General features: G+C 41.9%; 1 protein-coding gene across 4 annotated transcripts in view; it reads left to right on the forward strand.

Annotated features, from left to right (window-relative positions):
* The window catches only part of sash1b (SAM and SH3 domain containing 1b), a 152346-nt gene extending 145019 nt beyond the window's left edge, over positions 1-7327 (forward strand). For all 4 annotated transcript variants that reach the window (XM_061924491.1, XM_061924494.1, XM_061924493.1 and 1 more), the window contains 5 exons: positions 488-657; positions 728-934; positions 1005-1155; positions 6969-7088; positions 7159-7327. In XM_061924491.1, the coding sequence (XP_061780475.1) occupies positions 488-657; positions 728-934; positions 1005-1155; positions 6969-7088; positions 7159-7178 (668 nt within the window). In that variant the 3' untranslated portion in view covers positions 7179-7327. The remainder of the gene's footprint in view (positions 1-487; positions 658-727; positions 935-1004; positions 1156-6968; positions 7089-7158) is intronic.
* The last annotated feature ends 6415 nt before the right edge of the window (positions 7328-13742 follow it).

Here is a 13742-nt window from a genome sequence, read left to right on the forward strand (position 1 = left end):
TCACATTAAATATTCTACTTTGTCATTTTTTTGGGGGGGGAAATATTGCACATTTTGTGCGTTTGCCATAAAAACATGATTTTCTTTAACAAAAAAGGCATAAAACATAAAAAAAAATTACCAAAAACATAAATAAATAAAAAAATTACAAAAAATTAAATTAAATAAAAAATATATATATATATATATAAACCTGATCTAGAGATTTAATGACAAAAATAATGACAAAAAAAAAAATCCGATTTATTTCAACCATTTTTATGACTGAGACCAAAATTGAAAAGAGCCCAAAAGGTTTGGAAAAAAAAAAAAAAATGTATATATTGTGCTGCTTTTGAAAATGAAAAAAATGAAAATGGTTTAATTGCATGATTTAATTTTTCAGTGGAAAAAGTTTGGACACCCCTTGTGTATACACCAGCTGCACACGGACTACTCTAAAGTGATGATTGCAGCATTATGAGTAAGAATGTGCTTCTTGGAACAGGCGGTCGGACGGCGAGCACCACCGACTCGTCCAACAGCAACCGAGAGAGCGTCAAGTCGGAGGACGGCGAGGAGGACGAGCCGCCGTACCGCGGTCCGTTCTGCGGCCGCGCTCGCGTCCACACCGACTTCACGCCCAGCCCGTACGACGCCGACGCCCTCAAGCTGAAGGTAAAACGCCCCCTTTCAGGGCCAAGGCCCGCGACGGACGCTCATGCTCGGCCTTCTCCCCCCCCTGCAGAGCGGCGACGTCATCGACGTGATCAGCACGCCGCCCGCGGGCACGTGGATGGGCTTGCTCAAGGGCCAGGTGGGCACCTTCAAGTTCATCTACGTGGACGTCCTCCACCAGGAGCACGCCAAGCCCAAGAAGACGCGGCGGCGCAGGAAGGCCCGGCAGCCCAAGGCCTCGTCCGTGGAGGAGCTGCTGGAGCGCATCCATCTCAAAGTAATCATCTTCGTCGTCGTCGTCATCAGCGCTCATTTGCATAATCCTCCCAAACCCCGCCCACCCCCAGGAGCACCTCCCCACCTTCCTGTTCAACGGCTACGACGACCTGGACACCTTCAAGCTGCTGGAGGAGGAGGACTTGGACGAGCTGCACATCAGGGACCCTCAGCAACGGGCGGTGCTGCTCACCGCCGTGGAGCTGCTGCAGGAGTACGATGGTAGGCGGGGCTTAGGGAGGGGCTAGAGTCCACATGGCGATACATGTTAAACCAAAATACACAGACACACATACATATATATATATATATACATACAGGTAAAAGCCAGTAAATTAGAATATTTTGAAAAACTTGATTTATTTCAGTAATTGCATTCAAAAGGTGTAACTTGTACATTATATTTATTCATTGCACACAGACTGATGCATTCAAATGTTTATTTCATTTAATTTTGATGATTTGAAGTGGCAACAAATGAAAATCCAAAATTCCGTGTGTCACAAAATTAGAATATTACTTAAGGCTAATACAAAAAAGGGATTTTTAGAAATGTTGGCCAACTGAAAAGTATGAAAATGAAAAATATGAGCATGTACAATACTCAATACTTGGTTGGAGCTCCTTTTGCCTCAATTACTGCGTTAATGCGGCGTGGCATGGAGTCGATGAGTTTCTGGCACTGCTCAGGTGTTATGAGAGCCCAGGTTGCTCTGATAGTGGCCTTCAACTCTTCTGCGTTTTTGGGTCTGGCATTCTGCATCTTCCTTTTCACAATACCCCACAGATTTTCTATGGGGCTAAGGTCAGGGGAGTTGGCGGGCCAATTTAGAACAGAAATACCATGGTCCGTAAACCAGGCACGGGTAGATTTTGCGCTGTGTGCAGGCGCCAAGTCCTGTTGGAACTTGAAATCTCCATCTCCATAGAGCAGGTCAGCAGCAGGAAGCATGAAGTGCTCTAAAACTTGCTGGTAGACGGCTGCGTTGACCCTGGATCTCAGGAAACAGAGTGGACCGACACCAGCAGATGACATGGCACCCCAAACCATCACCCAACCATGCAAATTTTGCATTTCCTTTGGAAATCGAGGTCCCAGAGTCTGGAGGAAGACAGGAGAGGCACAGGATCCACGTTGCCTGAAGTCTAGTGTAAAGTTTCCACCATCAGTGATGGTTTGGGGTGCCATGTCATCTGCTGGTGTCGGTCCACTCTGTTTCCTGAGATCCAGGGTCAACGCAGCCGTCTACCAGCAAGTTTTAGAGCACTTCATGCTTCCTGCTGCTGACCTGCTCTATGGAGATGGAGATTTCAAGTTCCAACAGGACTTGGCGCCTGCACACAGCGCAAAATCTACCCGTGCCTGGTTTACGGACCATGGTATTTCTGTTCTAAATTGGCCCGCCAACTCCCCTGACCTTAGCCCCATAGAAAATCTGTGGGGTATTGTGAAAAGGAAGATGCAGAATGCCAGACCCAAAAACGCAGAAGAGTTGAAGGCCACTATCAGAGCAACCTGGGCTCTCATAACACCTGAGCAGTGCCAGAAACTCATCGACTCCATGCCACGCCGCATTAACGCAGTAATTGAGGCAAAAGGAGCTCCAACCAAGTATTGAGTATTGTACATGCTCATATTTTTCATTTTCATACTTTTCAGTTGGCCAACATTTCTAAAAATCCCTTTTTTGTATTAGCCTTAAGTAATATTCTAATTTTGTGACACACGGAATTTTGGATTTTCATTTGTTGCCACTTCAAATCATCAAAATTAAATGAAATAAACATTTGAATGCATCAGTCTGTGTGCAATGAATAAATATAATGTACAAGTTACACCTTTTGAATGCAATTACTGAAATAAATCAAGTTTTTCAAAATATTCTAATTTACTGGCTTTTACCTGTGTATATATATATATATATATATATATATATATATATATATATATATGTATATATATATATATATATATATATATATATATATATATATATATATACGAACCCCCGTTTCCATATGAGTTGGGAAATTGTGTTAGATGTAAATATAAACGGAATACAAGGATTTGCAAATCATTTTCAACCCATATTCAGTTGAATATGCTACAAAGACAACATATTTGATGTTCAAACTGATAAACATTTTTATTTTTTTTGCAAATAATCATTAACTTTAGAATTTTATGCCAGCAACACGTGACAAAGAAGTTGGGAAAGGTGGCAAAAAAGAGTGAGAAAGTTGAGGAATGCTCATCAAAGACTTATTTGGAACATCCCACAGGTGAACAGGCTAGTTGGGAACAGGTGGGTGCCATGATTGGGTATAAAAGCAGCTTCCATGAAATGCTCAGTCATTCACAAACAAGGACGGGGGCGAGGGTCACCACTTTGTCTACAACAAATTGTTTAAGAACAACATTTCTCAACAAGGAATTTAGGGATTTCACCATCTACGTTTCGTAATATCATCAAAAGGTTCAGAGAATCTGGAGAAATCACTGCACGTAAGCCATGATATTACACACCTTGGATCCCTCAGGTGGTACTGCATCAAAAAAACCACATCAGTGTGTAAAGGATATCACCACATGGGCTCGGGAACACTTCAGAAAACCACTGTCGGTAACTACAGTTAGTCGCTACATCTGTAAGTGCAAGTTAAAACTCTACTATGCAAAGCCAAAGCCATTTATCAACAACACCCAGAGACGCCGCCGGCTTCGCTGGGCCCGAGCTCATCTAAGATGGACTGATGCAAAGTGGAAAAGTGTTCTGTGGTCTGTGGAGTCCACATTTCAAATTGTTTTTGGAAACTGTGGAGTTGTGTCTTCTGGACTAAAGAGGAAAAGAACCATCCAGATTGTTCTAGGGTCAAAGTGTAAAAGGCAGCATGTGTGTGTCATGACTTGGTCCTGGGGTTTAGTTTTTCTAGAAGGCAACGGAAAGTTGGCTCGGGCGAAACAGGAATGTGAGAACATATTTATTTAAACTCATCAAAAAAAGTACAAACGAAAAGCGCGCACAGTGGCGGAGAAACAACTTGGCTATGAAAACAAATACTTGCACAAAGGCAGAAACTATGAACAACAACAAAAAAACTAACTGTGGCATTAATAAACAAAACTTACTTGGCATGGACTAAAAGAAGCAGCGTGAACGATGGACATGAAAAAAGTGTCAGAAATGTGCAGAGCATAAATGTGGGGATGTCACCCGAAAGACAAACTGAAAAACAATGAACTTAAATACTACAGACATGATTAACGAAAACAGGTGCGTGACTCAAAACGTGAAACAGGTGCGTGACGTGACAGGTGAAAACTAATGGGTTGCTATGGTGACAAACAAGAGTGCACAATGAGTCCAAACGTGGAACAGGTGAAACTAATGGGGTAATCATGGAAACAAGACAAGGGAGTGAAAAGCCAGAAACTAAAGAGTCCAATAACTAAACAAAACATGATTACACAGACATGACAGTGTGATGGAATGGGGGTGTATTAGTGCCCAAGACATGGGTAAGTTACACATCTGTGAAGGCGCCATTAATGCTGAAAGGTACATACAGCTTTTGGAGCAACATATGTTGTTATCATGGACGCCCCTGCTTATTTCAGCAAGACAATGCCAAGCCACGTGTTACAACAGCGTGGCTTCGACTGTTGAACAACTTAAGCTGTACATCAAGCAAGAATGGGAAAGAATTCCACTTCAAAAATGTGTCTCCTCAGTTCCCAAACCTTTACTGAGTGTTGTTAAAAGGAAAGGCCATGTAACACACTGGTAAAAATGCCCCTGTGACAACTTTTTTGCAATGTGTTGCTGCCATTAAATTCTAAGTTCATGATTATTTGCAAAGTTTCTCAGTGTGAACATGAAATATATTTTTTATTATCCCTTTTTTTTATCGTCAATATCGGCTGCTGAGTTTCGTTTTTTTTTAATGATTTCTGCTGGTGGTGTGCTTAGGCGCATACTTGCCAACCCTCCCGAATTTTCCGGGAGACTCCCGAAATTCAGCGCCTCTCCCGAAAACCTCCCGGGACAAATATTCTCCCGAAAATCTCCCGATTTTCAGCCGGAGCTGGAGGCCACGCCCCCCCCCCAGCTCCATGCGGACCTGAGTGAGGACAGCCTTGACAGGAGGACAACAGGGTGACAAGAAATAAATAATCCAGACTAGAGATAAATTGTATTACTATGTTTATCTTACCTAAAAATAAATATATTTGTTAATTTAAGAAAAAATTAATTTTTACTATATTTTGCTAAAAACATCCAAATTAATTTTATTTTTATTTGTATTTTTTCTGACTCCTTATTACAGCCAGCCATAGAATTATACATTAAAATAAACATATTTGAAATAATGAATTATAAATTATCATAATAATTCATTTAAAATGACCATATTTAATTATTAAAATAATTGCTTGTTTATCAACAACTTTAGCATTTTATTCATTACATTTTGAAACACTCAGAAGCCAAGTTATGTTATATTCCTTAATATTTATTTATGCAAGTTTGAAGTATCAATTATCTAAACACAGTTTTGTTAGCATATTTTCGGGATATATATATATATATATATATATATATATATATATATATATATATATATATATATATATATATATATATATATATATATATTAGAGATGCGCGGTTTGCAGGCACAACCGCGGAGTCCGCGGATTTACCGCGGATCGGGCGGATGAAATTAAAAAAAATTAGATTTTATCCGCGGGTCGGGTCGGGTCGGGTCGGGTCGGGCGGTTGAAAAAAAAAAAAAAAGATTTTAAATAGATTCAGGCGGGTGGCAGTTAAACCAATTGGTAAATATATATACATAGTTAAATGTTGTTACCCACATACGAAAAACGAGCAGGCACCTGCAGCATATGCCACAACAGAAGAAAAAAAAAAAAAAGAGATGGACACTTTTACGGAGCGGAGAAGGGACGCCTCGCCGGGGTCCGGGACCGAGGCCCCTTCCCCCGAGAGGGCCCCACCGGGAGCCGTAGCTGAGGCGATCCGCGAGAAGGGCCCGACGCACGTCCAGGGTCACCACCGCGCCCACCGCACCGACACCCCGCCTCGTCCGCCTTCGCCGCGGCCGGCGTCACGCGCAGCAGGTAAGCAGCTTACCTGCCCGCCACCCCCCTGGCCGGGGGCTCGTAACAGGGGTCACTCCGCGCGCTCCGCCCGCGCAGCTTACCTGCCCGCCACCCCTGTTGCCGGGGGCGCGTAACAGGGGTCACTCCGCGCGCAGTGCGCTCACGAAAGGGGTGGGGCTCACCCTGGTTGATATAGACAGCAGGACGGTGGCCATGGAAGTCGGAACCCGCTAAGGAGTGTGTAACAACCCACCTGCCCTGAAAATGGATGGCGCTGGAGCGTCGGGCTCATACCCGGCCGTCGCCGGCAGCGAGACGCGCTTGGAGGTGCGCTCAGCGCGGCTCCCATATGATTGCGCACTGGTGTGCGTCTGGGTCGTGACAGCGTGGCACGCGAATGTCTGTGCTGCATTGGATCAGTCTCCTTTCTTTAACAGGCAAAAGCTTTATAACCTCACTAATGCCTTGCATCGTCTATATTAGATATATAACAACGGGCGGGTGCGGTTCTGATCAAATGTTATATCGGGTGGATGGCGGGTGGTTGACGACTTTCTGATGCGGTTGCGGATGAAATAATTGCCTATCCGCGCATCTCTAATATATATATACTGTATATATATATATATATATATATATATATATATATATATATATATATATATGAAATACTTGACTTGGTAAATTCTAGTTGTCAATATACTCCTCCCCTCTTAACCACGCCCCCAACCACGCCCTGCCCCACCCCCGACCACGCCCCCACCTCCCACCTCCCGAAATCGGAGGTCTCAATGTTGGCAAGTAAGGCTTAGGGATTTTTTTCAATGATAAAAAAATGTGCCTCGGCTCAAAAAAGGTTGAAAAACAGTATCAGTAACAGTCCGCCCTCTGCTGGCGGCGCTGTGTCCTGCAGGCAGCAGCGACCCAGAGCGAGGCAGCCAGGAGAAGGCGGTGGCGGCGGACACGCTCGGCCTGGTGGGAGATTCCCCGCGCGACTCGGGATGTTACGAAAGCGGCGACAACCAAGACCACGGTAACCATGAACGTTCCCTGCTCCTTCTTCTTCTTCTCGGTCCAGACGTTGTCTTACTTCCTCCCGCCAGCTTCTAATTCTGGGCAGTGACCGCCTGGACGGCCAGAGGCCGCCATGTTCTCCGTGAGTGCAGGGAAGACAAGCTCACGAATTGTGCCTACAGATGCATGAATTCGAAAAATGACTTCTTTAAGTGTGTGTGTGTTTGCACTACAACGAAGTGGTGTGTGTGTGTGTGTGTGTGTTGGGAAATTAAAAAAACCTGTTTTACCAGTCTGGACTCCTGCCTTTTTAAAAAAAAAATATCACGTTCTTGTCGTTCTTCAGGCGGTTAAAAGAAAGGAAGAAGCTGTAGTTATGTTTGTAAATGACTCTTCGCGTTTTTCGGAGTCGGCCGTTTAAATAAAATAAAATAAAATAAAAGGGCTCATGGTCATTGTTCTTGTGGAGGGGGGCGTGGTCTGTAGGCCTGCCGCGGAGCGGGGTTGTGTAAGGACCGGCCTCGAAGCCAACGACAGGTGAGTAGATTGCCCAGCTGGGGCTGGGTATCTAATCACCTGTCGCCCTTATTAGCAGCAGCCGGACCGAGACACGTTGTTGGAGTTGGAGAGAGAGAGAGAGACACACACTGGAGAGCAGAATAGAGCGGCAAGAGAGACTGAAAAGTTGAGTGCGTTTTCCGCAGAGTGGACTTCATCAATCAATCACTCAATCAATGTTTACTTATATAGCCCTAAATCACAAGTGTCTCAAAGGGCTGCACAAGCCATAACGACATCCTGGGTTCAGAGCCCACTTGAGGGCAAGGAAAAACTCACAACCCGGTGGGATGTCAATGTGAATGACTATGAGAAACCTTGGAGAGGACCGCAGATGTGGGTGCCCCTGGACGTCGAGTTGGTCTCGCATAATATTGTGAAAGTCCAGTCCATAGTGGATCTAACATAATAGTGTGAGAGTCCAGTTCATAGTGGATCTAACATAATAGTGTGAGAGTCCAGTCCATAGTGGATCTAACATAATAGTGTGAGAGTCCAGTCCATAGTGGATCTAACATAATAGTGTGAGAGTCCAGTCCATAGTGGATCTAACATAATAGTGTGAGAGTCCAGTTCATAGTGGATCTAACATAATAGTGTGAGAGTCCAGTCCATAGTGGATCTAACATAATAGTGTGAGAGTCCAGTCCATAGTGGATCTAACATAATAGTGTGAGAGTCCAGTCCATAGTGGATCAAACATAATAGAGAAAGTCCAGTCCATAGTGGATCTAACATAATAGTGTGAGAGTCCAGTCCATAGTGGATCTAACATAATAGTGTGACAGTCCAGTCCATAGTGGATCTAACATAATAGTGTGAGAGTCCAGTCCATAGTGGATCTAACATAATAGTGTGAGAGTCCAGTCCATAGTGGATCTAACATAATAGTGTGAGTGTCCAGTCCATAGTGGATCTAACATAATAGTGTGAGAGTCCAGTCCATAGTGGATCGAGCATAATAGTGAGAGTCCAGTCCATAGTGGATCTAACATAATAGTGTGAGAGTCCAGTCCATAGTGGATCTAACATAATAGTGTGAGAGTCCAGTCCATAGTGGATCTAACATAATAGTGTGAGAGTCCAGTCCATAGTGGATCTAACATAATAGTGTGAGAGTCCAGTCCATAGTGGATCTAACATAATAGTGAGAGTCCAGTCCATGGTGGATCTAACATAATAGTGAGAGTCCGGTCCATAGTGGATCTAACATAATAGTGTGAGAGTCCAGTCCATAGTGGATCTAACATAATAGTGTGAGAGTCTAGTGACTAGACTCTAGTCCATAGTGGATCTAACATAATAGTGTGAGAGTCCAGTCCATAGTGGATCGAACATAATAGTGTGAGAGTCCAGTCCATAGTGGATCTAACATAATAGTGAGAGTCCAGTCCATAGTGGATCTAACATAATAGTGTGAGAGTCCAGTCCATAGTGGATCTAACATAATAGTGAGAGTCCAGTCCATAGTGGATCTAACATAATAGTGTGAGAGTCCAGTCCATAGTGGATCTAACATAATAGTGTGAGAGTCCAGTCCATAGTGGATCAAACATAATATTGTGAGAGTCCAGTCCATAGTGGATCTAACATAATAGTGTGAGAGTCCAGTCCATAGTGGATCTAACATAATAGTGTGAGAGTCCAGTCCATAGTGGATCTAACATAATAGTGAGAGTCCGGTCCATAGTGGATCTAACATAATAGTGAGAGAGTCCGGTCCATAGTGGATCTAACATAATAGTGAGAGAGTCCAGTCCATAGTGGATCTAACATAATAGTGTGAGAGTCCAGTCCATAGTGGATCTAACATAATAGTGTGAGAGTCCAGTCCATAGTGGATCTAACATAATAGTGTGAGAGTCCAGTCCATAGTGGATCTAACATAATAGTGTGAGAGTCCAGTCCATAGTGGATCTAACATAATAGTGTGAGAGTCCAGTCCATAGTGGATCTAACATAATAGTGTGAGAGTCCAGTCCATAGTGGATCTAACATAATAGTGTGAGAGTCCAGTCCATAGTGGATCTAACATAATAGTGTGAGAGTCCAGTCCATAGTGGATCTAACATAATAGTGTGAGAGTCCAGTCCATAGTGGATCTAACAGAATAGTGTGAGAGTCCAGTCCATAGTGGATCGAGCATAATAGTGAGAGTCCAGTCCATAGTGGATCAAACGTAATAGTGAGAGTCCAGTCCATAGTGGATCTAACATAATAGTGTGAGGGTCCAGTCCATAGTGGATCTAACATAATAGTGTGAGAGTCCAGTCCATAGTGGATCTAACATAATAGTGTGAGAGTCCAGTCCATAGTGGATCTAACATAATAGTGTGAGAGTCCAGTCCATAGTGGATCTAACATAATAGTGTGAGAGTCCAGTCCATAGTAGATCTAGTTAATAGTGTGAGAGTCCAGTCCATAGTGGATCTAGCATAATAGTGTGAGAGTCCAGTCCATAGTGGATCTAACATAATAGTGTGAGAGTCCAGTCCATAGTGGATCTAACATAATAGTGTGAGAGTCCAGTCCATAGTGGATCGAACATAATAGTGTGAGAGTCCAGTCCATAGTGGATCGAACATAATAGTGAGAGTCCAGTCCATAGTGGATCGAGCATAATAGTGAGAGTCCAGTCCATAGTGGATCTAACATAATAGTGTGAGAGTCCAGTCCATAGTGGATCGAACATAATAGTGAGAGTCCAGTCCATAGTGGATCGAACATAATAGTGTGAGAGTCCAGTCCATAGTGGATCTAACATAATAGTGTGAGAGTCCAGTCCATAGTGGATCTAACATAATAGTGTGAGAGTCCAGTCCATAGTGGATCTAACATAATAGTGTGAGAGTCCAGTCCATAGTGGATCTAACATAATAGTGTGAGAGTCCAGTCCATAGTGGATCCAACATAATAGTGAGAGTCCAGTCCATAGTGGGTCAGCAGGAGACCATCCCGAGCGGAGACGGGTCAGCAGTGCAGAGATGTCCCCAACCGATGCACAGGCGAGCGGTCCACCCCGGGTCCCGACTCTGGACAGCCAGCACTTCATCCCATGGCCACCGGACCAGGAGTGATCTCACCGGTTCCTAATGTACCTAATGATGCCTTCAGGTGTTACTGTACAAAGTACTAGTACAAATGTACCTAATGATGCCTTCAGGTGTTACTGTACAAAGTACTAGTACAAATGTACCTAATGAGGCATTCAGGTGTTACTGTATAAAGTACTAGTACAAATGTACCTAATGATGCATTCAGGCGTTACTGTACAAAGTACTGGTGCAAATGTACCTAATGATGCATTCAGGCGTTACTGTACAAAGTACTGGTGCAAATGTACCTAATGATGCATTCAGGCGTTACTGTACAAAGTACTGGTGCAAATGTACCTAATGATGCATTCAGGCGTTACTGTACAAAGTACTAGTACAAATGTACCTAATGATGCATTCAGGTGTTACTGTACTAGTACAAATGTACCTAATGATGCATTCAGGCGTTACTGTACAAAGTACTCATACAAATGTACCTAATGATGCATTCAGGTGTTACTGTACAAAGTACTAGTACAAATGTACCTAATGAGGCCTTCAGGTGTTACTGTACTAGTACAAATGTACCTCATGATGCCTTCAGGTGTTACTGTATAAAGTGGTAGTACAAATGTACCTAATGATGCCTTCAGGTGTTAATGTACTAAGTACTAGTACAAATGTGCCTAATGATGCCTTCAGGTGTTACTGTATAAAGTACTATCCAATCCAATCCAATCCACTTTATTTATATAGCACATTTAAACAACTAGTACAAATGTACCTAATGATGCCTTCATGTGTTACTGTACAAAGTACTAGTACAAATGTACCTAATGATGCATTCAGGTGTTACTGTACAAAGTACTAGTACAAATGTATCTAATGATGCATTCAGGTGTTACTGTACAATAGTACAAATGTACCTAATGATGCATTCAGGTGTTACTGTACAAAGTACTAGTACAAATGTACCTAATGATGCATTCAGGTGTTACTGTACAAAGTACTAGTACAAATGTGCCTAATGATGCCTTCAGGTGTTACCGTATAAAGTGCTAGTACAAATGTACCTAATGATGCATTCAGGCATTACTGTACTAGTACAAATGTACCTAATAATGCATTCAGGTGTTACTGTACTAGTACAAATGTACCTAATGATGCATTCAGGCGTTACTGTACAAAGTACTCGTACAAATGTACCTAATGATGCCTTTAGATGTTACTTTACTAGTCTAAATGATGCCTTCAGGTGTTACTGTATAAAGTACTAGTACAAATGTACCTAATGATGCCTTCATATGTTACTGTACTAGTACAAATGTACCTAATGATGCATTCAGGTGTTACTGTATAAAGTACTAGTACAAATGTACCTAATGATGCATTCAGGTGTTACTGTACTAGTACAAATGTACCTAATGATGCATTCAGGTGTTACTGTACAAAGTACTAGTACAAATGTACCTAATGATGCCTTCATGTGTTACTGTATAAAGTACTGGTACAAAAGTACCTAATGATGCCTTCAAGTGTTACTGTATAAAGTACTAGTACAAATGTATCTAATGATGCCTTCAGGTGTTACTGTACTAGTACAAATGTACTTAATAATGCATTCAGCCGTTACTGTACAAAGTACTAATACAAATGTACCTAATGATGCATTCATGTGTTACTGTATAAAGTACTAGTACAAAAGTACCTAATGATGCCTTCAAGTGTTACTGTATAAAGTACTAGTACAAATGTATCTAATGATGCCTTCAGGTGTTACCGTATAAAGTGCTAGTACAAATGTACCTAATGATGCATTCAGGCATTACTGTACTAGTACAAATGTACCTAATAATGCATTCAGGTGTTACTGTACTAGTACAAATGTACCTAATGATGCATTCAGGCGTTACTGTACAAAGTACTCGTACAAATGTACCTAATGATGCCTTTAGATGTTACTTTACTAGTCTAAATGATGCCTTCAGGTGTTACTGTATAAAGTGGTAGTACAAATGTACCTAACGATGCCTTCAGGTGTTAATGTACAAAGTACTAGTACAAATGTGCCTAATGATGCCTTCAGGTGTTACTGTATAAAGTACTAGTACAAATGTGCCTAATGATGCCTTCAGGTGTTACTGTATAAAGTACTAGTACAAATGTACCTAATGATGCCTTCATGTGTTACTGTACTAGTACAAATGTACCTAATGATGCATTCAGGCGTTACTGTACAAAGTACTAGTACAAATGTACCTAATGATGCCTTCAGGTGTTACTTTACTAGTACAAATGTACCTAATGATGCCTTCAGGTGTTAGTGTATAAAGTGGTAGTACAAATGTACCTAATGATGCCTTCATGTGTTACTGTATAATGTACTAGTACAAAAGTACCTAATGATGCCTTCAAGTGTTACTGTATAAAGTACTAGTACAAATGTATCTAATGATGCCTTCAGGTGTTACCGTATAAAGTGCTAGTACAAATGTACCTAATGATGCATTCAGGTGTTACTGTACAAAGTACTAGTACAAATGTATCTAATGATGCATTCAGGCGTTACTGTACAAAGTACTCGTACAAATGTACCTAATGATGCATTCAGGTGTTACTGTACTAGTACAAATGTACCTAATGATGCATTCAGGCGTTACTGTACAAAGTACTCGTACAAATGTACCTAATGATGCATTCAGGTGTTACTGTACAAAGTACTCATACAAATGTACCTAATGATGCATTCAGGTGTTACTGTACTAGTACAAATGTACCTAATGATGCATCAGGTGTTACTGTACTAGTACAAATGTACCTAATGATGCATTCAGGCGTTACTGTACAAAGTACTCGTACAAATGTACCTAATGATGCATTCAGGTGTTACTGTACAAAGTACTCATACAAATGTACCTAATGATGCATTCAGGTGTTCCTGTACAAAGTACTCGTACAAATGTACCTAATGATGCATTCAGGTGTTACTGTACTAGTACAAATGTGCCTAATGATGCATTCAGGCGTTACAGTACAAAGTACTAGTATTTGTATTTGTATGAAGCAGTAATAGCACAAAG

Source organism: Nerophis lumbriciformis, linkage group LG29 (genome assembly GCF_033978685.3).
Source record: "Nerophis lumbriciformis linkage group LG29, RoL_Nlum_v2.1, whole genome shotgun sequence".
Lineage (NCBI taxonomy): Eukaryota > Metazoa > Chordata > Actinopteri > Syngnathiformes > Syngnathidae > Nerophis > Nerophis lumbriciformis.